Source organism: Podarcis tiliguerta, assembly GCF_965153285.1.
Source record: "Podarcis tiliguerta genome assembly, chromosome: 7".
NCBI lineage: Eukaryota > Metazoa > Chordata > Lepidosauria > Squamata > Lacertidae > Podarcis > Podarcis tiliguerta.
The window spans coordinates 48,793,011-48,816,110 of NC_139540.1; the positions used below are offsets into that span (position 1 = coordinate 48,793,011).

Genomic DNA, 23,100 nt, shown 5'->3' on the forward strand with positions numbered 1-23,100 from the left:
TTCAGAGGTGAACTACAGAATATTTGGACACCAACTGAAAATTAGTACAGTCTTCCCTTTTGTTAAGAAATATAACTTTTATTACATAAAAATGTACATTTCATTTATAATACTTTAATTACACTTTATACAAAGATTTTCTGTCATGATACTCTGAACACAATCACACAGCCAAAACTCATAACATTATATTGTGGCAGAAGCCTTTACTAAAGGCATACCATTAAATACAATAATATTCAATCTTGTCTCTTTAAGGCTGTGATCCTAAGCACACTTAAATCAGTGGGTTGTATCCAACACCAAGTAGAGTTCCAATTGCACAATGGGACTTTTCCTTCTTCATCTCCTTCCATACACACCCCTAAAATCTGCTCTGGAGGGTCCTCCAACCCACTGGAGCAGACTTTAAGAGTGCACAGGGGGTGCAGGTGGAAGAGATGATGGGCAAGTTCAGTCGCGCAAGTGAAAGTCTGAGCAACTGGAACAGCAGTGCTGAGTACAAACCAATGGGATTTACTTCCAAGTAAATGTGTTCAGGATCAGAATGCAAGCCTGACATCATTAATAGTGAGAAGCATTTGACCTCAGGGGGACTTTGACATAACTGCGGAGGATTTCAGTTCTAAAGTGCAAATGGTTCTTAGAGTACGCAACGGTATTTGCAAGCAAACATGATCCATACGGCGCATGCAGATTCAGGATATGTGAAAACTCTGACACGAACTGCAAGTCGCACTTGGTCCCCTCTACAGCACAGTATTTCGTCACAAAAAGGAGACCTATTTCACGAAATGGAAACACAAATACCAGTCAATCAACTGTTGAATTTGAGACATTTTTAAAAAAATTGTAAGGATAGTAACCATTACAGAAGTGGTTAACTGCAGCCATTGTCTTAATCTGCATACCAGAAGTTTGACATAGCAATTAACCATCGAATTGTACTAAGCCTTTGCTATGAATTTAGCCATACCAAGCATAGCTTACTCCATGAGTTATTTCTATGGTCTGAATGATATAATGCTGACTGATACATTTGGACACCTGTTAGGTGTTCTGGATGAAGATGGGTCATCTGTTAGTCAACATTTGTATCTGGTATTATATTCTGATTATGTTATGTAACACTCTTGTTGTGATGGTCCTCACCAGTGCTGTCACCTCTATCTATGCTACCCATGGCAGCCCTTTAGTGCTTGCACCCACATTTTTATCAAGATACCAATATTGGCATCTTATTTTTTAACAAAAAAAGCACTGATTGTATGCAACACTACAACGTAAAAAGAGCAGAAGGAAGTTTACCGAAGGCACGCAGCAAATGCTCTCCTTGCATTTCTGTGTACAAAATGAATGGGAAATCCTTTGAATGTGTGTCCATCGGGCACTGCTCTCCTGATGGCATCTTGAAATTCTTCATTACCTGAAGAAACACCTGTGGTACGTTCAAGTTCATAGGCTGCCAAGGCTGGTGACAAGAGGTAGGAAAGTTGGTCGTCCCAAACTGTTGAAAGACCAAGGTCCTGTATGTTGAATCAAATAAAGAAGGGAATTAGGACTAGTTGGTACATAACAATGCTTAGTTCACCTACTTAATAGAGGAAAATAGGAGTGGGGGAACCTTTTTTTAGCTCAGTGGTCCAGAATGTTTTCTCTCCCACCACTTTCAGACCAATTTATGGGGGGAGATGTTATTGTGATGTCAGCTGATATGTTTTTTGTCCACAGGTCTTCAGAAGTCCCTTTCAAAATGCTATACTGTATTGTGCAGCACTTTAATCGGGGCTTTGCAGGCACTGCAGTTTTGGCTGAGCCAGGCTTTTACCTGTCCCATACCTGGCATATAATGGCAGGCCTAATGAGGTCTGCGGGCCAGAGGGTGCCCACCTCAGGTTAAAAGGTCAAAGAGTATATTTAGTTAGCAATAATAAGAATTGACCACAATTATTTCAAAATTCCATTTTTGGTCAGAATGTAATTACTACAGGGCGAATCTTTAAAAAGAGGCCCCGTGGAACATGTGTACTCTGTATCCACAGGGCCTCTTTTAAAGGACTCACCCTGTACATAGGTAAAGGACCCCTGATAGTTAAGTCCAGTCGTGAATGACTGGGGTTGCAGCACTCATCTCGCTTTACTGGCCGAGGGAGCCGGAGTACAGCTTCCAGGTCATGTGGCCAGCATAACTAAGTCGCTTCTGGCGAACCAGAGCAGCGCAAAGGGTGGGCAGGAGATGGGACTGAACAACGGGAGCTCACCCAGTTGCGGGGATTTGAATTTGCATGCAAAAGGTCCTAGCTAAAATGCCAAGTGTCTCCAGATAGGGTTGAGAAAAACTGAAGTCAGTGTTAACAATAGTGAGCTAGATATACCAAGGATATGACTTACTAGAGGGCAGCTTCCTATGTTCCTTTAAGACAAGCTTCAAACATATTTGCTAAGTCTTAAGTATATTTTACATCAAGTAAATTGTTTTACTGGTAAACCAGACTGAGTAAAAGCAAATTGCTTTCAGTTTATGCACAGATGCATCTACATAAATCCAGAATTTCCGCAAGGTGTGGATAGTGCCTACGTACTTGCTTTCTACATATGATGGGATAAAGCCAACTGTCCATACCATGAGTATCAAATGTAAGAAAGGAACTGTGTTGACTCAAATACATTTTGAAAATAACTTTAACCTACTGAAACGCAGAAGCACACAAACACCAATTTGCACACAAATAATGGCATGTACCTTCCTGTGTTCTACCACTAACATTCTCAGTTGCAACTCCAGTTCATTGCTTGTCACTGCAGCATCTACTGACGAAGCACAGAGAGGAGGAAAAGGAGGAAGTGCAGTTGTGGCTCCTGGAGAACATACAGATTTGATTGCTTCGCCACTCATTGGTTTCCATTTGGATTCATCATGCAAGTCAAAGGAACAGACTTCTACGGCATCAGTAGGCTGGCAGTTTGCCAAAAACTTGTGATGATTGAAGACACATCCTATTGTTCGGTAAGGATACAGTGGCTTGGGTTGTTCAACAATTGGAGGATCATCAGGTTTTATAGGATTGTGGATATATCTGAAAATTAATAGGTATGATTTAATAAGTTAACCTACAAAGTAAAGTAATTTAAAGCCAGAACTAGGAAGTCCCAAAGTACTTCTCAGTTTACATAGACATTTGGCTGGTGCACAGAAAATACTGTCTGTTTTTATTGATCAGCTATGCTTAAGAAGTTGGAGCGAGTCTCAGGAATGTGCAACCCCCTTTAAAGCATGAACCCCATTCACCCAGGCCTAATAGTGCATGTCCAAAACCAAAATTTGAATCCATGTTCCACATTTCTTAATGCAACACTTCATCAGAGTAGAGGCTACACACTTTGCCCTCACTCTTGTAGCTGCTCCTCTCAGTCCTTATGTCGCTATACCTTTCTATTCCAAACCAGGTATCTTCCATTGTACAACTACCCTTAAATGTAATGATTGGGCATTGTATTAAAAATATTGATTGCAGACAAGAGTTGAAAGAAAATACACATGTTTTGTATGTATTGTCCACTTCTTATTGTGGCATTTCTCCCTACTGGGCTATCTGTCAAGTCTTCCCTCTGCCTGAAATACTCCCTAGCCATATCCTAGAGAAGGAATAGGTTAAGTGTTGTCAGTCTGGCCATTGTGACATTGCTGCCCATGATTAGTGCTATCATTATGTAATTGCTAGGAGAGCTGACTAAGAGAAGAGCTTCAAGTAGTTTTTCCAAAGTCACAGCCCAGCTGACGCCAAGTGGTGCCATGTTCTTTTAGTCATGTAGCGTTATTCATATGTTCCTGAGAAGCTACAGATTGAGCACAGAATATTTTCCAGCATGCCCAGTATTTGCCATTTTAGTGGAACCATGCATTCAGGATGCCAGACATGTTCCTGCAATAAGACAAGCAAATAAAGAATCCCCCGAAAAGAAGCAAAAACACATTAAAGCACATTAGCCATAACTGGGAGTTGGTTAATAAAATTTCAGTAGCAAATGACACACATGCAGAATGTTCAGATGCAACACTAAACTGTGGATTGGTATTATGTCTAAAGATTCCTTGAATCTGCCTTCAGTTTTACAGCATAATCGATTTACTTACCTATGTCCTGTTAAACTCTCCCAGAAAGTGATTATTCCATCAATCCCGTAAGTCATTACCCAAGTGTGAGGAGCTCCTTTGGCCTTTGTTCCTACACAGACAAAAGCTTCTAGTCCAAATCCCAGTAGAAGACTGCACAAAAGGTTAGCATGATCCTCACAGTCTCCCTGAAGGGGGGGGGGGGATATATTAAAATGTGTAACATGAGTTCATACAAAAAAGTAAGGTGTCTTAAATTGACATCTAATGAAAATTTAGCAGATAATGGCAAGAATTCGAGATTTACAGATTAAAAATAAAAGCAAAGAGGAACAGTGAATTGCTTTGCTTAGGTTAGTGACAATAATGTTACCATCATGTTAACATAGATGTTATTGAAAGAAAGGGTTGACTCCAATGCTAGTCCTACTCAGATGAATGAACATTACTTAGGCCCATTAATTTCAATGTATCTACACTGAGTAAAATTTAATTCAATACAACCCACAGTTAGTATATGCAAGATTAAGAGTACAGACAATCATTAACCTAGAATCAAGAATTTCACAGCCTTATACAGAAACTGTACACTAGGACTTATTCCTGGTCTTACTAACACTACTAGAGAAAGCCATACGCCAAATTCTACTTGAGCAACATTCTGGAAAGCATAATTAGCTTCTATAGTTTAACAATACGGTAGCAGCCAGCATGATGGGACAGAGATGCCAAGTTGCCTTCCTAACACGGATGTCACTGCAGCTTATCAGGATGGGGAAGAGCAATGGCAAGGTTAGGGTTACTGGGACACATCAACAGGAGTGACAGATTGGCTCCACCAGTGGATGTGCAGAGCCACAACCTCACCACTACCTTGCCCTGCCCTGTCCCCACCCAAGAGTGCAGCTCCACCCCCATCATGCTGGCTGCTACTGGTGGTAAGCTTCCTTCTCTGATCATGCCCACAGCTTTCATAGGAGAATGTGTATTGGGACACCCACAACTGTTGTCAATGAAACTGTACTTTCTAGCTGGTCATACTAGAGTGGTGTAGCATCCACTGTAGTCCAGGCATTATATGTGCAACACTTTCTGCATATTTACAGAAGAAATTCAATAAGCAATTAAACATTTCTTAATCTTCCAAATGCTGCTGTAACACATCTACCACGTGGATTTTAAAATATTAAGTGGTTTATAAATGCTTTTAAATAAATAAGTTCATACTAAGTTCATCTAGCCAAGTTTATGAAATAAAATATGGAAAATTGTCTGCAACAGAAGTACTGAACAGTATTGCATGTGCATGTGGGTGTGTTTACTGGCCATTTCAGGCCTGCTGCTACAGAACATTAGGAAACGCAGCATGCAATATGGGTGCTGAAGCTAAGATGGGACAAAAGTTTACATGAATACCAAAGTGCAAGATTTCTGGATAGATTCAAAGAATCATAGAACTAAAGAGTTGGAAGAAGCCGCGACTTAAAACAGATTTACACCATGAATTGATACTACACAATAAAATTTTGAATTATAGTATCTTAAGGAGTGTCAGGTACCTTATTTCTACATAGAAAAGCCAGAAGAGTACACCACTGTTCTTGTTTACTATTTCCTCCACCAATGATAGGGGCTCTTTCATAACCAAGCACACTGACAAATCTTGCCGCTTGCCTGGGCGTGTCTAGAAGTCTGCCTGCTCGAAGAGGCTTGACGTATGAACAGACTGGCCTGTTTATCCCATTTTCATCCTGCATATAAAAATATACAAAAGGCTATCAAATGAAGTTTAACCGAAAGAAAATATGGAAACAATTATCTTCCATATCAAAAATGGGATTCTCTACCACCACTGCTCTAGAACTTCCGTTCCCATTTGTGCCTCCAACGAAAGCAAGAACACTTAGGTTTTTTTATGGTGGTTTGGAAGATAGCAGGTTTTACGGTTATAGCTACACAATGTTCTGCTTTACTCCATTTCAAGGTTACTTCTATAAAAGAACTACAAGTGTTTCATTCTCATTAGAGTCCAAGGGTAATGAGAAGGCAAAGATTGTCATCTTACTTTCAAAATCCTGCTCATGCCAAGGTGCATGAGCAGTTCCATCAGCAACCTGCACTGAGAGCTAAGCAGGAAGGAACTGAGAGGGGGATGCCTTGCCACTCAGAGATTATTTAACTGCATAGGCCTGTCTAGTGGAATGAGTGGAAGGGACAACCAGTCCAAGGATCTCTACTGCAGGAAAACAAGTGTCTGGAATCAGTAAAACATAAGGCAGCCAAGACTTGTGGGATAGAATAGTTTACACTCTGACAAGTTAACTGTTAAATATTCCAGTTCTCAACAATGAATACAATATAGGGTTGTACTGGAAAAACCAGTAAATTTGGACCTGTAGCAAGAATCAGGGGGAAAATAAGTTGACAGACCTGTGCAAAAATTTTCACCAGTCTTGTGTTGTGTGAAGTCCTAATCTGCAGATATTCTCTCCACCACTGCTTAGCATAGACAAGAAACAGGCGTTCTTTTTCTGCTGTTTTCTGGCGTTCTAAAGAAAACTGAAATTCAGAAACGAACATATGTGATATATTGATGCACATACATTTTAGCCCTATTTCCCAGAACATGTACAAAGGTGCCTTGGATTTTGACTGCTGCTTTTTCAGAAGAACATATATAGACTGGTTGTGCCTATTCCAATGCTGTCATTGGCTTTGAATAAAATGTCAATAAAGTTAATAGAAATAGGTTTGGACATTTTTTTCTCCTAGCAGAGTATTCCAAAACTTGCTTTGAAGCAATAATATGCAGGAGTCATAGAATCATACAATTGACCCTGGACATTATTATAAAAATAATGTACATTGATTTCAAGCACTTAGGACAAGGAACTATGATTGGTTTTCTATGTACATTGTTGATACACATCAAGAGATGATTTATCGAGTTCCACATTACTCAAATGTAGTTTCCACCAGATAGGTAAAGGTAAAGGGACCCCTGACTATTAGGTCCAGTAATGGCTGACTCTGGGTTGCGGCGCTCCTCTCGCTTTACTGGCTGAGGGAGCCGGCGTACAGCTTCCGGGTCATGTGGCCAGCATGACTAAGCCGCTTCTGGCAAACCAGAGCAGTGCATGGAAACACTGTTTACCTTCCTGCTGGAGTGGTACCTATTTATCTACTTGCACTTTGACGTGCTTTCGAACTGCTAGGTTGGCAGGAGCAGGGACCGAGCAATGGGAGCTCACCCCGTCGCGCGGATTCGAACCGCTGACCACCTGAACGGCAAGTCCTAGGCTCTGTGGTTTAACCCACAGCGCTACCCGCAATACACAAGGATTAATCTGTTTAATCCAGATTACTATGGGCTCCTTCATACAGATGAAGGGATCCTCAAAAAATTACTGGAGAGTGGGGATTCCCAGCTTCCCACACCAGTATCCATATATTAGGTGTGGATTTTTGCAGAGCACACATATCTATGCACACAAGTTTACATTTGCAGAGGAGAAGCCTAAGACGTAGATGTTGCAGATGAGGCATGCCACACAACTTTGGGAGTGGGACCAGCAACACAACCCAATTCTCTAGTAATCATGCGAGGACTTCTTCACCTGCAGGGCTTGTGCGCTACAAAGATCAGAAGCAGATAAAGTAAAACTGAAGAAATAATTCTAGGGAACATCAGTAAACCATGCTACTAAGGAGAAGGGAGAAATCTATTGCCCAGTCTGATCTACATGCATATGTAGTAAAAGACAGAAAAGTGGTTGTTTGGGCAAACTACAGTAATAAATTCATGCTATCTTTTTTAACTAGTGGATATACACATAAAACAGCTGATGGACAGTGCCCTCTTGTGTCAGTCTTGATGGTCAGAACAAAAAAATGGGAGGAAATATGAGCAAAAAATCTCTTTTAAGAATACTGTATGTAAGCTTGCTTTGCTAATTCTCCAAGCCCAAGCCAAACAGATCGATAACCACAGGATTGCCTTTTTATTCTGTGTTTAATATTAATTGTAATATGACATGTCTGTTGAAAAGGAATGGGCTAAATCTGACAGCATGATTTAGATTACAGGCATAGGCAAACTCGGCCCTCCAGATGTTTTGGGACTACAATTCCCATCATCCCTGTTAGCTAGGGAGGATGGGAGTTGTAATCCCAAAACATCTGGAGGGCCGAGTTTGCCTATGCCTGATTTAGAATAATGAAGGCATATGAAAGTTGTCAGATGGCTGGAGACTGTCAACTTGCTTGTTAAAATGCTTAATGTGTAAATGAGTAGGATACTGGAGGATGGTTTTTTTAGCAATGAGTGTTAGTTTTATTATGATAGCAAAAGTTACTGAATTTTGTAATAGATTATGCTGTTAGTTTACTTGAATTTGATTTTAAATTGTGTTTTACTCTTTATTGTACTGCAGAAGTAATAAAGATTTAAGTTTGTAACATGACATCAGTCTTGATTAATCAGGAGAGGGACATCTGCAGAACATTTGTGACTGATTGCAATGAAACACATATTCAAAGTTCCTTTGTTTAGAACAACATTAAATCAATCTGAATTGCATTAAAATAATAATGCTTAAAAGAGTGCTTATATAAGCTTAGACTTACCTGAGTAGTAACTATTTCCTGAGAAAGTGTCTTATTTAGCTTTGGATACATTTCAAGTCTGATATTAAGTACTCCAACAGAAACTTTTGATTCTGTACCTTTGGACCAAAATACATGACTTGATAAGAAAACAAGTATTTTTTTTTAAAAAAAGTAATGAACAACTCTACAGTGTACATTAAAAAGTCATCAAACAATACTGACAATTAAAGTGCTATATATTTGTTCTAAAGTAGTAATGGAGGGAATCAATAGGACTGCAATTCTAAACCCCCTTACCTGGGAGTAAGCCCCTTTGAATTCAATGGGACTTACTTCTGAGTATACATGGCTAGACTTGCAGCCTAATTTATCAACACTTTAAGCAACTTCAAATTAAATTGAACAAAATATATGGTTGAATTTTACCTTGAAATGTCAGATTTCAATTCTTAAATACATATTTTGGTTAAATTTATCAGCTTGACCTTTTTTACAGCTTATAAAGTAACTTTATTAAAACAACAACTATATTCCTGATTTTTTGTGTGGCATTTCATTATATTTGGTGCAGTTGAGGTTTTTGCATTTCCTGGTATTACTTGCTTTGTTGCCATTAATAATATTCATAAAATTCTAAGTATAACTCGCTTTTATGTAACCAAGGAGCATATACTTGGGATTCAAAGCCACATCACACCCAATTATATAAGTAATTACATAAAAGAATTTCTATCGAAAGAGCCTTCTTTGTAAACAATTCCAAAATGTCCATATGAGGTTCTGACATCTCTAACATATATCTTACTGGAGGATATAAATTCTTTTTAATAGGTGGTGTCAGATACCATCTGTACTGCATTTTGCAATGGGTTTTTTCCATCGTTATTAACATCACATTTTAAATATGTTTATATATCCAATTCTATTCATCGCTATAAATTATATTACCTACACCCCATTGCCACTTAATCTAATAGAAGGCTTTTGCTGCATGTTGAGTGAAATGTTATACCAAATGGCTAAGGTTCCTTTACCAGACTGGGTAAGTATCACATTTTCTCTCTTTGTTAACAAAAACATTTTAATAGATCAGGTATTCAAATAGCAAAAGAAAAAGAAAAAAAAAGTGTTTATGAGATTTAGGCTCATTAGGTGATATGCAACTAAATCATGCTACACGACACAAGTACTTACGGTAATCTACTTTTGTCAACTAGATTAAACTCTTATTGCTCCTGTCTCATTTTGAGTAGTCTGTCATGCTCAGACAATATTGTTTTCCACTGCTGAAGTAGTTCTAAAACTTACCTACACCCAGAAGTTCAACAGCAACATTTGTAATCCTGTTCTCTGCGCAAAGGACAGACCGCCACTCTAAGAAATAGGATGCTACTAATGTGGTCTCACCAGATGTGTCTGTTTTGATCAAGACAATATGCACTGGATCACAAATTGATAGCATAGTGGTTGCATCTGCCATTTTACTTGCTTCACCTGTAAGCAGCACAGCAAAATGAAGTTAAGAACAAATTTCTGTTAAAAGCATTTCCCATCCACATAGGCAACCCCTGATTTGCAGGGATTGCATTCTGGAGCATTGCATATGACAGCAGAACGCAATTGAGCTGTGTAAAAATACGCAGAAAGAGAGTGGGGAACTTGTGTCTTCCAGATGATGCTGGACTCCAACTCCTATAAATCCTATAAATGCTGGCTGGGGCTGCTGAGCGTTTGAGTAGATGATCATCTGGAGGGCCAGAGGTTCCCCAATATAGAATAGTGTGATGAGTTTGGATTGCTGGTCATTACTTAGAAAGCTATTATCAAGGAACTTGAAGTGAAACAGCAAGAGCAACTCACTCAAGCTTGCCAACTTTCTCATTAGAGCAGATAATTGAGTACAAGATCTAATAGAATTTTAAAACATTTTCAAATATATTTAAATTATCAAGATATGAAAGAACTAGAAGAAGTCAAGGAATAACAACAGTGGTGAACATCTAGCCTGACAGAAGTCCTAATTTGGTCCACAAGGCAGTTCCGCCAAAAGTATGCCCACTGCCTCTCTAACATAATATATGACAGGTATGAGACAGGCAAAGATGTAGCTGCAAAGGGAAGATCAAGATCCTTAAAAGTGAACTCTGTTTCTTTGATCCTTTGTTTCAAAACAAGTGGGAAAAGGAACATAAAGGCAAATGTTTGGAATTGTGGGGCCTGTTAAAGAAATTCTGCATGTTAAAAAAAGAATGCAGGCTATATTACTGTTTATGGAACAATTACTCTTGGACTATTTCTGAAGCTGAACCCAACACATTATTCATTTTTAGACTGCAGGCTTCCTTACCTAAGCTTTCCTTATATACTTCAAGTAGAAAACCATCACTGAAATCTGGTTCACAGGCACACGGGGCAGGTTTAGAGCGGAAACGTTGGTTTCGGAAATGCAAGCAAAGTGTCAAAGTAGAACAAATTTGACCAGGTAAAGGTTCCGGTTCCTGCAGATGTTCCAGAAAAGCTTTTCCACCCAAAACCTGAAGATAAAGATACCTTCGTGTTGGGTCAATATTTGCTGCAAAGTGTAACAATAAATATAAAAGAGTTGCAAGCAGTTCATAAAAAATGTATTTAACATAAATAGGAAACACTACAAAGTAGGTTTAAAAAACGAGTTAACCAAGGCGTATAGTTACAACAACAATCATAGCCAACAACCACAATCCATTCATCCACAGAGTGTCCCAAGTATATCTTGTAATTCCCCTACCAGGAAGGTTATCTAGGGATAGTCCAAAATAAACCTGCCTGGTCATTTATCTGAGAATTATTCTCCAAAATTCCTTCCTGACTTATGATCATATTGTTCTCATACATCTATATTATCTAATTTGCTACATTAAACTAGTCTTAGCAGATACTTGGTAACATGTATATGATTTTAGATTTTATACCAACCAGATCATAATTAAGTTGAATACAACCCAGGCTTTATAACTAATATGAACTGAGCAGGATTCTGCTTGCACAATGTGACTTCACTTTCCTCTTCTTCCCCCTTTCAGCCCACCCATTCCAAAAATCTGCTATGAAAGTTATGGGAAACCCTCTGAAGCAGATATGGGGGGTGGGGGATGGCAGGAGCTGCTTGGGCAGAAGAGGAAGCTGAAGCTCCACTGCATGAGTGGAAGTCCACTTGAACAACATTTGATTCCACCCCAAAAGCCTTACAATACTAGCTTTAAAATATACATACAGTGGTGCCTCGCAAGACGAAATTAATTCGTTTTGCGAGTTTTTTCGTCTTGCGAAACACCACTGTGCATTGACGGTTTCCCATAGGAATGCATTGGCGGTTTTAAAAAAAAGGCGCAAGACATTTTCGTCTTGCGAAGCAAGCCCATAGGGAAATTTGTCTTGCGAAGCAACTCAAAAAATGAAAAACTCTTTCGTCTTGCGAGTTTTTCATTTTGCGAGGCATTCGTCTTGCGAGGTACCACTGTACATTTAAAATACAAAATCAGTACATCAAATACTCAAGGTAATATACAACATACTTTTATTCAGCACTGCTGCCTGTCGGTCAACAAAATGAGTAGAGGGTTTTGGAGTTGAAGTAATTTCTTTGTCATTTATATCCTAGGAGCACATAAAGATATCATTAAGGACACCTTCAAGTCAGTCTCTTACAATCCTTCCAACACAAATAATAATAATAATAATAATAATAATAATAATAATAATTTATTTATATCCTGCCCTCCCCAGCTGAAGCCAGGCTCAGGGCGGCTAACAACAATAAAATAGTACAAGATTCTAAAAATATTTCATTATAAAAATTAATTAAAATCAAATTGTTGGCAACCATTAAGCTAAAGTTCTGTGGAGATTGCCAAAGGAGGGAGTCAGGCTGTGCCCTGACCAAAAGCCTGGTGGAACAGCTCTGTCTTACAGGCCCCGTAGGGCCCTAGTCTCTTGTGACAGAGCGTTCCACCAGACTGGAGCCGCAGCCGAAAAAGCCCTGGCTCTAGTTGAGGCCAGCCTAACCTCTCTGTGGCCTGGGACTTTCAGGATGTTTAAAACCCCCAGAAATACATTATGCTCTACCAAAATATTCATCCAGGGTACACTTCACATGACACAAACCCAAAGATATTAGGGGACACACCACAGGGAGCTACATACAGTTAGGAGCTCTGGGTAATGCTCACTTGCATCAAAATACAGGTTTGTAAATATCACATTTTTTTAGCTAGAACAATGCAGGAGCTCATTAAAAACAATGAAGTGACTCATAGGGTTTCTGTAGTTTACAGGCTCTCAATGCATCCAGTACTTCCAAGCCATGCAATGAAAAATATATTAAACCTACTCATAAAAGACTACAATCACACAACCTCCTTTTTAATTCTGCATCACACTGAAATCATTCAAAAGTGATTTTGTATAAATACGGCTGTATTTAACTATGCCATGCACTTCTTGTATCACACCAGGAGAGTTTTTCTTCAAATTATACTCACTGTTACAAAATTGAGTTCTTTCATAACATCATCAATGATTCCTCGCCGTGTGAGGGCTTTCATTAGATCTTCTTGGGATAGCTGCTGATGTTGAGGTGGCAGTTCTTCACGTATGGTCTCAGCAAGCACTTCTCGAATCCTGCCGTGAACATCCATCTAAACAGAAACATTTCTGTTAACCATGTGATACTGGCTCTGAATGAAATTCAATACAACCTTTATATAATTTTAAAAGGTAATTCCAAGAAAGAGAACAGTTTTTAATGCTCTCATAGCACTCAGGTGAATGTTCTCTTAGTTATATGTGCACATTTTGGACGTGTTCTGGCTTTGTTCCAGTCATCAGAAAGCAACCTAGGAAACCTGTTTGTCATTCATGGCATCATTAATAGACGTCTTAGAAATCAAGCCCGTTCTTTCGTATGCTTACTGAATAAATGAAGGTCCTTTCATCATATAAAAAAACAAAGAGTTATCACAACTGCTTTTTAAGGTTGCAGCCCCAATCTCAATCTTCAGGTTGCAATATCAACACTTACCTGGAAGGAAGCCCTATTAAAATCAGTGGGATATAGACAGCTAGATATAGATACAGGCTTCCTCTGATACAAGCCTCAGATAACATATGGGAAAACAGATGGGTTCCTCCTTTCCCAGCAATGCTTTCAACGCGGAGAGCCCTTACCTTAGTTAACTGCTGGTGAATAATCTGTTTCAGCTCCGAGGCTTTCTCCGGAGGCAGAGCCATGGCTGGGCAGCTGCTACAATTTCTTGGGGAGGGAAACAAAAACGAGCTGGGCGTTAACTTTCAGGGGATCTCCCGAAAAGGAAAGAGCGGCTTTGACACCAGGGAGACTGGAAGCCTCCCGCGCACTCACCCGCCTGTGTCCTGACCAGCTTTTGCAGAGCCCCCATTGGCTCAGTCCTCAGCCAACCAGAAACGGAAGCCTCACCCGCAGCCGGGAACGGGGCCTTCTAGCTCAACCGCCTTTCGAAACAGCCCGCCTCAGAGGCTGACCTCGGCAATCGCCTGCTGGCTAAACGGAGCCTTTACTCCCGGGCTCCATTCTAAACCCCACCACTGCAAACACAGCTCGGGCTTTTTTCGAGGTTGCTATCCCGGCGCAGTAGCTGGCTTTGGATAAGGCCGCGGCGTGGGAAGGGGAGATTGTGACAGGCACTAGGTTAAACAGCACGCTGTGCCGCTGAGAGATAAAGGCCCCCTCAAGGGGGAAAGATATCACGCCCCCCGCCCACCCCCGCCTACACATCTGCTTCTGTCTTCCCGTTGACAAGATGTTCGTTTCCTGCGATGGCTCCGCGTGCCCGGATTTCAAAGGCTTCATGCTCCTTATGGTAACGGAGATCGCTTCTCTGGGGTTGCGCGCGCGCGTTGCTGTTGTTGCCCGGGCAGCCGGGCGGCTGTCAGTCAGTCGCGAAGCGGGGAGTCAGTGAGAGAGGTTCCGCCTCCTCCTCCTTCACAACCTCGGTGGGCTGGAGGGAGAGCGGGCATTAAAAAGAGGTGCGGAGGGGGGAGATTGGGGCACCCGCCAGACAAGAATCGCGGGGCCACTGGCCCTTTGATGGAGGTTGCACGAAATATAAAAGGGACGAGGAGGGCATAGAAGGAGCAGAGTGGATCCCCTGAAGGAGGAGCCAAAAAAAAAAAAGCCTCTCACGTGAAGCATGTTAGTCTGGGAATGGTAATCCCTACAACTGCGAAACTAAACTAACTGATCCCTACAAGACTGTACAAAACTAAATTCCTGTTATTGATAAACTAATAAATTTTCTAAACACTGTGCAGTGGTACCTTGGGTTACATACGCTTCAGGTTACATACACCTCAGGTTACAGACTCAGAAATAGTGCTTCAGGTTAAGAACTTTGCTTCAGGATGAGAACAGAACGAGAACAGAACTTTGCTTCAGGATGAGAACAGAAATCATGCTCCAGCAGCACGGTGGCAGCAGGAGGCCCCATTAGCCTCCTAACGGTGGTGCTTCAGGTTAAGAACAGTTTCAGGTTAAGAACAGACCTCCGGAAAGAATTAAGTACTTAACCAAAGGTACCACTGTACAGAGGTTCTCTGTGTCTATCCTTTTGCTGCATTTCATGTCCCTCCGACCTCACTTTCCACAATGCCCTTCTCCCAAATCCTAGGATGATGCTTTGCACATCTGATCAACTAATTGTCAGTATGGACATCTTGATAGTTAAAGCTGATCACTCTTAAAAAACAAAACAAAACTAGAAACAGTAAGCTGTTATGGATTATGTAGCTCATATGTGTCCATCATTTCATTTCATCTGAATTTTTTTTCCATTTCAGCCAGCTGTATCAGTGGGAAATGTTGGCCAGCTAGCTGTAGATTTAGTCATTTCCACAGTTGGCATGTCCAAAGTTGGTTACTTTTATACTGATTGTCTTGTGCCGATGGTTGGAAATAATCCATATGCAACGACAGAAGAGAATACAACAGAACTTTGTACAAATGCTGAAGGTATGTGCTGTAAACACAAATCTTGTCAAGACACCCTAGAAAGAGACCACACTTCCTTCAGTCCTTAGGGTCAGTACAGGCATTTGAAAATCTGTGCAGAGCAACCACAGGGAGAGAGGGAGAGAGTTTCTGACTTGGAGTTTGTTTGCTTTATTTATTTGCTTATACATACTGTTCATAGAAAATATCTCAAGGTGGTATTCAAACTAAAAACAGTAAATAGTAATACATCAGTAAGAGCTGATTGGTAAATAATCTCAGGTTTGAAAGGCCTGTTTGAATAATACCATTTTTAGAAAGCACCTAAAATGAGCAGGGATGGTTCCTGCCTAACCTTTGTTGGCAAGGAATTCCACAGGGCAAGGCCTGCCACACTAAAGGCTTGGTCCCTGGGAAAGGCCAGATGAACCTCAGGTGCATGTAGGACCATCATATGTACCCCATCAGAAGACTTCATAGCTTGTAGTTGCTGCCTTCTAGCAGCAAGTCATATGAGATGAGCACTGAAGTTTTTGTTCATAATACACTTTCAAATTGCCACCAGGAAGCAGCACACGCAACTAGGGATGTACTTAGGTAACTGCATCATGAGACTGCTCAAACTATTCCATGTGAAGACAGTTTCAAACATCTTACTTTGCTTTTAGAGTGTGAGCACTGAAGTTTTCGCATGTGGGAAGCTTGTTGTAGTTATCACTCTAGCATCTAAATTGATAGTTAGCCCAGCTGACAAGTGGGTTATGTATAAATAACTGTTAATTGTTCTTATGTTTATGTGTTTTCAGTTTCTTGCAAATGTACTTAATCAAGACAGTTACTACCCCCCAAAAAATAATCTTCTAAAGAATTGCTACAAGATCCCTGATATGAATGATTCTAAAGGTTCAATATCATAAATGAAATTGGGACGGGTTCAGATATCTTGATAGCTATGTGAAAGCATATAAAGTAATATTGCCTTCTGTTCTAATGGGTATTGCTTGTAAGTTCATTTCATTGGGACTTACTTAACTAAATTGCTGCCTTTGCGGAAGCCAGCATTAAAAATTCTGCTATGACAAAGTGACATTTACCCCTCTCCTCCTCCAGATCTGTTTCAGAGGTTTGAGAGAACCCTCAAACCAGCACAGGGCAGGAGGAGAGGGGAACTAAATGTAATTTAATGTGGGTCTTGACAGATTGTTTATGCTACTTCTTCCTGTAGTGTATGCAGCGCCTTCTAAACAGTTGGCTGTTCTACAAATCAGATCACTGTTCATAAAGGTAAGTGTGTCCATTGCAAGCAGTCATGTTATTAGAATTCAAAAGTGAAAACAAATAATGAAAAATCTTCAAGTCCTGACGGTGAGTACCGTATTTTTCACCCTATAGGACGCACCGGCCCATAGGACGCACCTAGATTTGGGGGGGGGGGGGAATAAAGGGAAAAAAAATTTCCCCCCCCAGGCGCGGGGCTGGGGCGGGGGAAGCCCGAGCTTCCCCCTCCCCCAGCTCCCAGAACGGGACCCAGAGCGATGCCGAAGCTGCGTGCAGCTTTGGCCTCGCTCTGGGAGCTTGCGGGGCCGGAGGAGGGGGAAGCCCTCCGCCAGCCTTCTAACCAAGTCGGGGGACAGCGGGAAAGGCGCGCTGCGCCTCTCCCGCTGTCCCCCGAGTTTGCGGGGCTGGCGACAGGGAGGAGCAGGCTTCTCCCCCCGCCAGCCTTCTAACCAAGTCGGGGGACAGCGGGAAAGGCGCGCCGCGCCTCTCCCGCTGTCCCCCGAGTTTGCGGGGCTGGCGACGGGGAGGAGCAGGCTTCTCCCCCCGCCAACCTTCTAACCAATTCGGAGGACAGCGGGAAAGGCGTGCCGCGCCTCTCCCGCTGTCCCCCGAGTTTGCGGGGCTGGCGACGGGGAGGAGCAGGCTTCTCCCCCCGCCAGCCTTCTAACCAAGTCGGGGGACAGCGGGAAAGGCGCGCCGCGCCTCTCCCGCTGTCCCCCGAGTTTGCGGGGCTGGCGACGGGGAGGAGCAGGCTTCTCCCCCCCGCCAGCCTTCTAACCAAGTCAGGCTTCTCCCCCCCCCAGTTTGTGGGGCTGGTGGTGGGGCTCTCCTGAAGCCTGGAGAGCGAGAGGGGTCGGTGCGCACCGACTCCTCTCGCTCTCCAGGCTTCAGCGAAAGCCTGCATTCGCCCCATAGGACGCACACACATTTCCCCTTCATTTTTGGAGGTGAAAAAGTGCGTCCTATAGGGCGAAAAATACGGTAATTAAAATTGTCCTATGAGATGTATAATTAACTGTGGGTTAGATGTGGAGTGAAACTTGGGTAAAGTAATGCAGTTGTCCTGGCTTCTGTCCGCTGGAGTTCACTGACAGAATCCCAAGCCACTCCAGACTCTTATGAGGGAATTGGGCATCCAATTGCAGGATGTAGAAATAGAAAGAATTTTTCCTGCTTGTGGAAGGCACCTTCTAATTCAAATCCATTTCTAGAAAGGTGCCAAATACATTTAAACAACAGAGGATGAATTTTTTAAAAAAACATTGCTGAATTCAATAGGGTAATTATTCACTGGAAATGGCAAAATAGGTGGTAAATTGGCATCATTTCAGTATAAGGCTTTCCAATAAATCCTTTGAGCTGTTATATGTTGTTACGGCTCTAAAATACAACTATGCCAGTCAAGATAGTCTTACTTTTTAAAGGTCACAAGAAACAAACAGCTAAGAAAACATACCATTGCATAATTAACAATTCAAAAACGTTTGAAGTCCTGAAGACTTAACATGATAATTTGAAACAACTTTCTAACCTCTTCTCCCCCCCACCCTTGATGTAAAGAATAAATATAGGTCCTTTTGTCAGACGCTACTATCCTGGGTGAAAAGTTGCGGTTTTGCCAAAATTGTTCTTCTGTCCAGCAGCCATGCTTACCAGCGTAATGACCAACAGCTTCATGGGTATGTCTGTGCCAACTGTTAGAAATGTTTTTTTAAGGGCGGAATCCATCGTCGTATGAGTGGAGTTCTATTCATGTCGCTGAAATTTACCTTCCCCTGCTTCCCGCAGCACTGCCCCATCCACCCTCAAAATCTGCTCTGAAGGGTTGCGGGTCCACTTGGAGCAGCTTTGGGTGTGGGGGCTGCATGAATGCTTCTGTGAGCAGGTCTGTTTGGTGCCCAGACAGCTTTGAATACAACCTGATGTTTTAATTCAATTTTATGCTTTGATCTACAAACACCTTAGCTTCCCAGAGCATCTTTCAGTACCCCGAAAGAAGCCATAAGTGCAGTGTGTCATAAATACATGTTCAGTCTTTCTATCAGTAGCTGCATGAACCCCTTAAGATAGGTCGGTCGCAGGCCTGAGTGTTTTTCAGAGATGACAGTTGGTGTTCAATGCACTTACTCCATTAACGCAAGGACTTTTGGCTGCTCAAAAGGGCTGCCCCTCCTGCTTTTCCTGCACCCCTGGCTCTCCAGAGCTGATCTGAGGAGGTTGCAGGATATGCATTGGGATGTGGGGGGAATTCTGTTGTGAAAATCCTTGTGCTAATGGAGCAGATGTGTTGGATACTGCCCAATTTTTATTTATTTAGAAATCTTCTGATCTGTTTGACGTAAAAAGCATGTTAGAAAATAATTAAATAACTCATAAAACCGTAAACGGTAAAATGCTACAGCAGAGTAACAGAGGCAACGGGAGAATATCTTTATTTGGGCATGTGTTGGATCAAAGGTGTGTTTTAGTGTTATATTTTAATATATCCTATTATACTAGGAATCATTAGGTACTTGAGAATAGGACAGGTTATAAATACTGTTTAAACCAGCTCCAGCCTCATCACACTCCACTTATCCATGCCCAAGAAAAACTTCCTTTTTCTTATTTTCCATCTTTGATCTAAAGTTACCTAGGACATTTTTGTCATCCACAAAGTCCTGTTATTTTAGCAGGCTAGAGTAATTTTTTCCTTTTTCGTGTACATACTGCTAACAAGTTATCATATGCAAAATTGTCTTTCATGACAAAGGTGTAATTCAGCATGCATTACAAATCAAATAAACCTGCTTTTTCAAAGTTCCCAACAGCTTATGTGTATATCTCATGGTTTATTGACAGTACCTCACTGCGATATTTGCTTTCGTCTGCTGTTGAGAAAGCAGTTGGAGATCAAATGCAGAGACTGAACAGGAGAGAACTGGAGCAAACAGCCACTTTCCCTGGAGTAACAGATGAGAAAGTGTTCCACATTCCAGGAGGTGGTATCACAAAACTATTGTTCACTGAAAGGTTGGTGAGACAGTAAAAAAAATAATATTGAAAATTACCATTATAAAGTGCCAGTGAAAGGCACTTTGCACTGGAAGAGGACACAAATGAGTACAGTACCTTATCAAGTAGCACCAAAGTTAAAATTAGCACCTCTAATTACTCTGAAGTTGGAGTACAACATGTTATCAACAGAAACTTTAGCAGAAAAAATATGATGAAATTCTAATCAAAGGATAATTTAAGAAACTAATCACCATTAAGTCACCATCACAGTTTAGAGTGATTTTATCTACAGAGGTACTTCGGGTTACATACGTTTCAGGTTACAGACTCTGCTAACCCAGAAATAGTACCTCGGGTTAAGAACTTTGCTGCAGGATGAGAACAGAATTGCGCGGCGGCGCAGCAGCAGCAGCAGCAGGAGGCCCCATTAGCTAAAGTGGTGCTCCAGGTTAAGAACCGTTTCAGGTTAAGAACGGACCTCCAGAACGAATTAAGTACTTAACCCGAGGTACCACTGTAATTACTTTTTTGTGCAGCTAGTGCATAGAGGGCTACTCTGTTTTACAAAGCTATTATTTTTACGTAGAAGAAACTGAACCATTTATGCTGGGCTGTGCCCGCTTGCTTGTGTGAACAAAGGTTTCAGAAGGAAATCTCTTGGATCTTCCACCTAAGGTTGACCACAAATACAAAGTCTATCTGCATATGGGACCTTGTAGTAACAGCCATCCAAGACTGTAGTGGGAATCACTTGGAAATACAGTTCAATAAACCATTTATGAAGGAAACTGGTGAGAGCTTGGTCAGATAACTAGCTCTAAAATTCTCTGTTCTCAAGAGTGGATACCAAGGGGGAAAGTTGGTGTTTCTGTTTAGTTGTGTCTAATTAATCCCTTCTGGATTCTGTCAAGAAGAGCCAATCCCTTAGTTCACACTTATTCAAAGTCAAAGCACAGCTCTATTGTTAATGTACCTGTCCTACTGTTCTCCATTCCTCTTGGTCCTTTTAAGGTCTTAAAATTTCAGGGAGTATCTTGTTGGTTCTCAGACAGTCATTGTGCTGTATCAAACGGCATGGAATTCTTGCTTGATTAAGCTTGGTTTTTATGTCACCTCAGCTTGCTTTAGTGAAGAAAAATGCTGGATTAGCTGGATTGTTTTACTTGTTTGCTTTGTGTTTATGTGTGTGTGATTCTATGGCTTATAGGAGGGAGAGGGAACCTGTGGCCCTCCAGATGTTCCAAGACTACAACTCCCAGCAGGCTTGCCAATGGCTAGAGACAGCGGGAGTTGTAGTTCAACAGCTGGAGGTCCACATTAATCCATTCCAGGCTTACAACCCAAACATGAGCAAGAGTGCCAGCAGAGAATTTTTCTGTCCAGTTATTTAATTGGTTTTGCTTTTATTCCAGTTGTTCAAAAGGTATTCCAATGATAGTTTTGCTGAAGTTTTGCTCAGAGGGAGACAATATCCCTGATGCCCTGGCTCTTGCTGACTACCTTAATGAATGGCTCCAGCTAACTGCAAACCAAGTAAAAGTATGCCAGCCCACGGTAAACATGGTAGGTTTTTTAGTTTTGGAATTCTAGCGCTTAGAAAGGTGCTTCTAAAGTGAAATTACGAATACTGTTGCAACATATGAATATTGTTGTACTGTAACCTTTGCCCATTGGTCTTCAAGGGCAATGGGCTGGATCCAAAGTTGCTGTTTAGTGAACAGAAGGGCTCCTTCTGCAACCTTTGGATCGGCTTTTCACAGGGCTATGGGAGGATGGAGGAACCTGGCATTTGTCATGGGGGTGCCTTGAAACAACTTGTATGCTTGGGGACACATCACAGCTGCAGATCTGGAAGAAAAATTCAGGGAAGTTCCTTCATTCAGACCATTTCCTTAGAATGGTTTGAAATTGTTGACATAAACTTGGAGCTGCAGGATGCATTAGAACACTTTTACTTAAAAGCCATATACATGTGTTTGAGACAATGTGCTTTTGCTACTTGAAAATAAAACTGTGTTGTGACTTTTGTTTTCTGAAATTAGGAAAGCTGCAGTTCTCCAGCTAAATCTTCCAGATGGAAAATACCAAGTTCCTGGAAATTACTCTATGGCAGTGGACTTCCACCTGCGTTGTTTTAAATTCTCTTCTTCTTTTGTTTATGGACCACTTATTTAAAATTTAAGTTTTACACTTTGGGTTCTAATATGAATAATAGCTGTGCATAACCTTGTGTGAAACTGAATGAGCAGATCTTACTGCCAGAGATATTTTAAAATGCTGAGGCTACCTAAAGAAAATTGTAACATACAGAATGAAAATACTTTCCCCATAATAAATTCATTACCTGTAAGCTTTTAGTTTAGCTTAACTTTTGAAACATTCCAGGCTTTTTCTCATTCTTATTCAGATGCTTAATTACTTCTGCCTTAATTCATGCAGTTAGGAAAAATCCAGGTAGTTGATATGCAAACAGAGTCTGAAAACATATTCCAAGTGATATGTAACACACCCAAAAAGGATGATGGACTTGTTGGAAATAGAGGTGGTGAGAGGCATCAAACTTTGTGTGGTCATCTTGTAAAGACTGTCAAGAATTCTGGCACAAAGTACTAGTGCATATTTGAAAAGATCACAACTTACCATATTCAACTTTGATACAAAATCAATCTTGCTGAATTGAGATTTGAACTATGAATCTTTTGAATGAAAACATATGTACACATTCACACACACACACACACACAACCCTTAGAGGTACAATGCTGAGCAGCCTAAAACTCTGGAAATGCTCAGATATCTGCAATGACATAACACGTATGTCTAATATCCAGCATTTATATTCCCAAAGCTAGCTGCTTTTTGACACCTTAAGGCAGGCTTCCTCAACCTCAGCCCTCCAGATGTTTTGAGACTACAGTTCCCATCAACCCTGACCACTGGTCCTGCTAGCTAGGGATCATGGGAGCTGTAGGCCAAAAACATCTGGAGGGCTGAGGTTGAGGAAGCATGCCTTAAAGTCTTCAGAAGAACAGTAACTTCAATGAATATTTAGTTCTCTTACTACATTATGTAGATGATGATCAACAAGACTGTATTTTTC

At 41.2% G+C, this 23,100-nt stretch overlaps 2 protein-coding genes and 1 long non-coding RNA gene across 7 annotated transcripts; 2 read left to right on the forward strand and 1 right to left on the reverse strand.

Moving 5' to 3' along the window:
- Positions 1 to 56: 56 nt before the first annotated feature.
- CEP76 (centrosomal protein 76) lies at positions 57 to 14,629 on the reverse strand. 2 transcript variants are annotated; one of them, XM_083450145.1, is made up of 13 exons: positions 14,510 to 14,629; positions 13,928 to 14,012; positions 13,243 to 13,398; positions 12,277 to 12,358; positions 11,070 to 11,294; positions 10,031 to 10,216; positions 8,741 to 8,838; positions 6,545 to 6,673; positions 5,674 to 5,865; positions 4,136 to 4,302; positions 2,744 to 3,077; positions 1,309 to 1,526; positions 57 to 782 (listed from the first exon to the last, which is right to left on the reverse strand). In XM_083450145.1, exons 2-13 carry the CDS (start codon positions 13,988 to 13,990, stop codon positions 644 to 646), a joined length of 1,989 nt encoding a protein of 662 aa, XP_083306271.1. In that variant the 5' UTR covers positions 13,991 to 14,012; positions 14,510 to 14,629; the 3' UTR covers positions 57 to 643. The 2 variants fall into 2 exon arrangements, with proteins under 2 accessions (XP_083306271.1, XP_083306272.1); XM_083450146.1 differs by having other exon boundaries at positions 13,928 to 14,003; positions 14,510 to 14,601.
- LOC310682004 lies at positions 2,921 to 5,655 on the forward strand. The gene is made up of 2 exons (XR_014513716.1): positions 2,921 to 3,007; positions 5,449 to 5,655. It is a non-coding gene; the product is annotated as an uncharacterized lncRNA (long non-coding RNA).
- On the forward strand, positions 14,488 to 22,350 carry PSMG2 (proteasome assembly chaperone 2). Of its 4 annotated transcripts, none has more exons than XM_083450237.1 (7): positions 14,488 to 14,598; positions 15,575 to 15,746; positions 16,951 to 17,009; positions 18,564 to 18,682; positions 19,845 to 20,015; positions 21,413 to 21,563; positions 22,043 to 22,350. In XM_083450237.1, exons 1-7 carry the CDS (start codon positions 14,539 to 14,541, stop codon positions 22,136 to 22,138), a joined length of 828 nt encoding a protein of 275 aa, XP_083306363.1. In that variant the 5' UTR covers positions 14,488 to 14,538; the 3' UTR covers positions 22,139 to 22,350. The 4 variants fall into 4 exon arrangements, with proteins under 4 accessions (XP_083306363.1, XP_083306364.1, XP_083306365.1 ...); XM_083450238.1 differs by lacking the exon at positions 14,488 to 14,598 and adding an exon at positions 14,630 to 14,764; XM_083450239.1 differs by lacking the exon at positions 14,488 to 14,598 and adding an exon at positions 14,646 to 14,945.
- Positions 22,351 to 23,100: the final 750 nt, after the last annotated feature.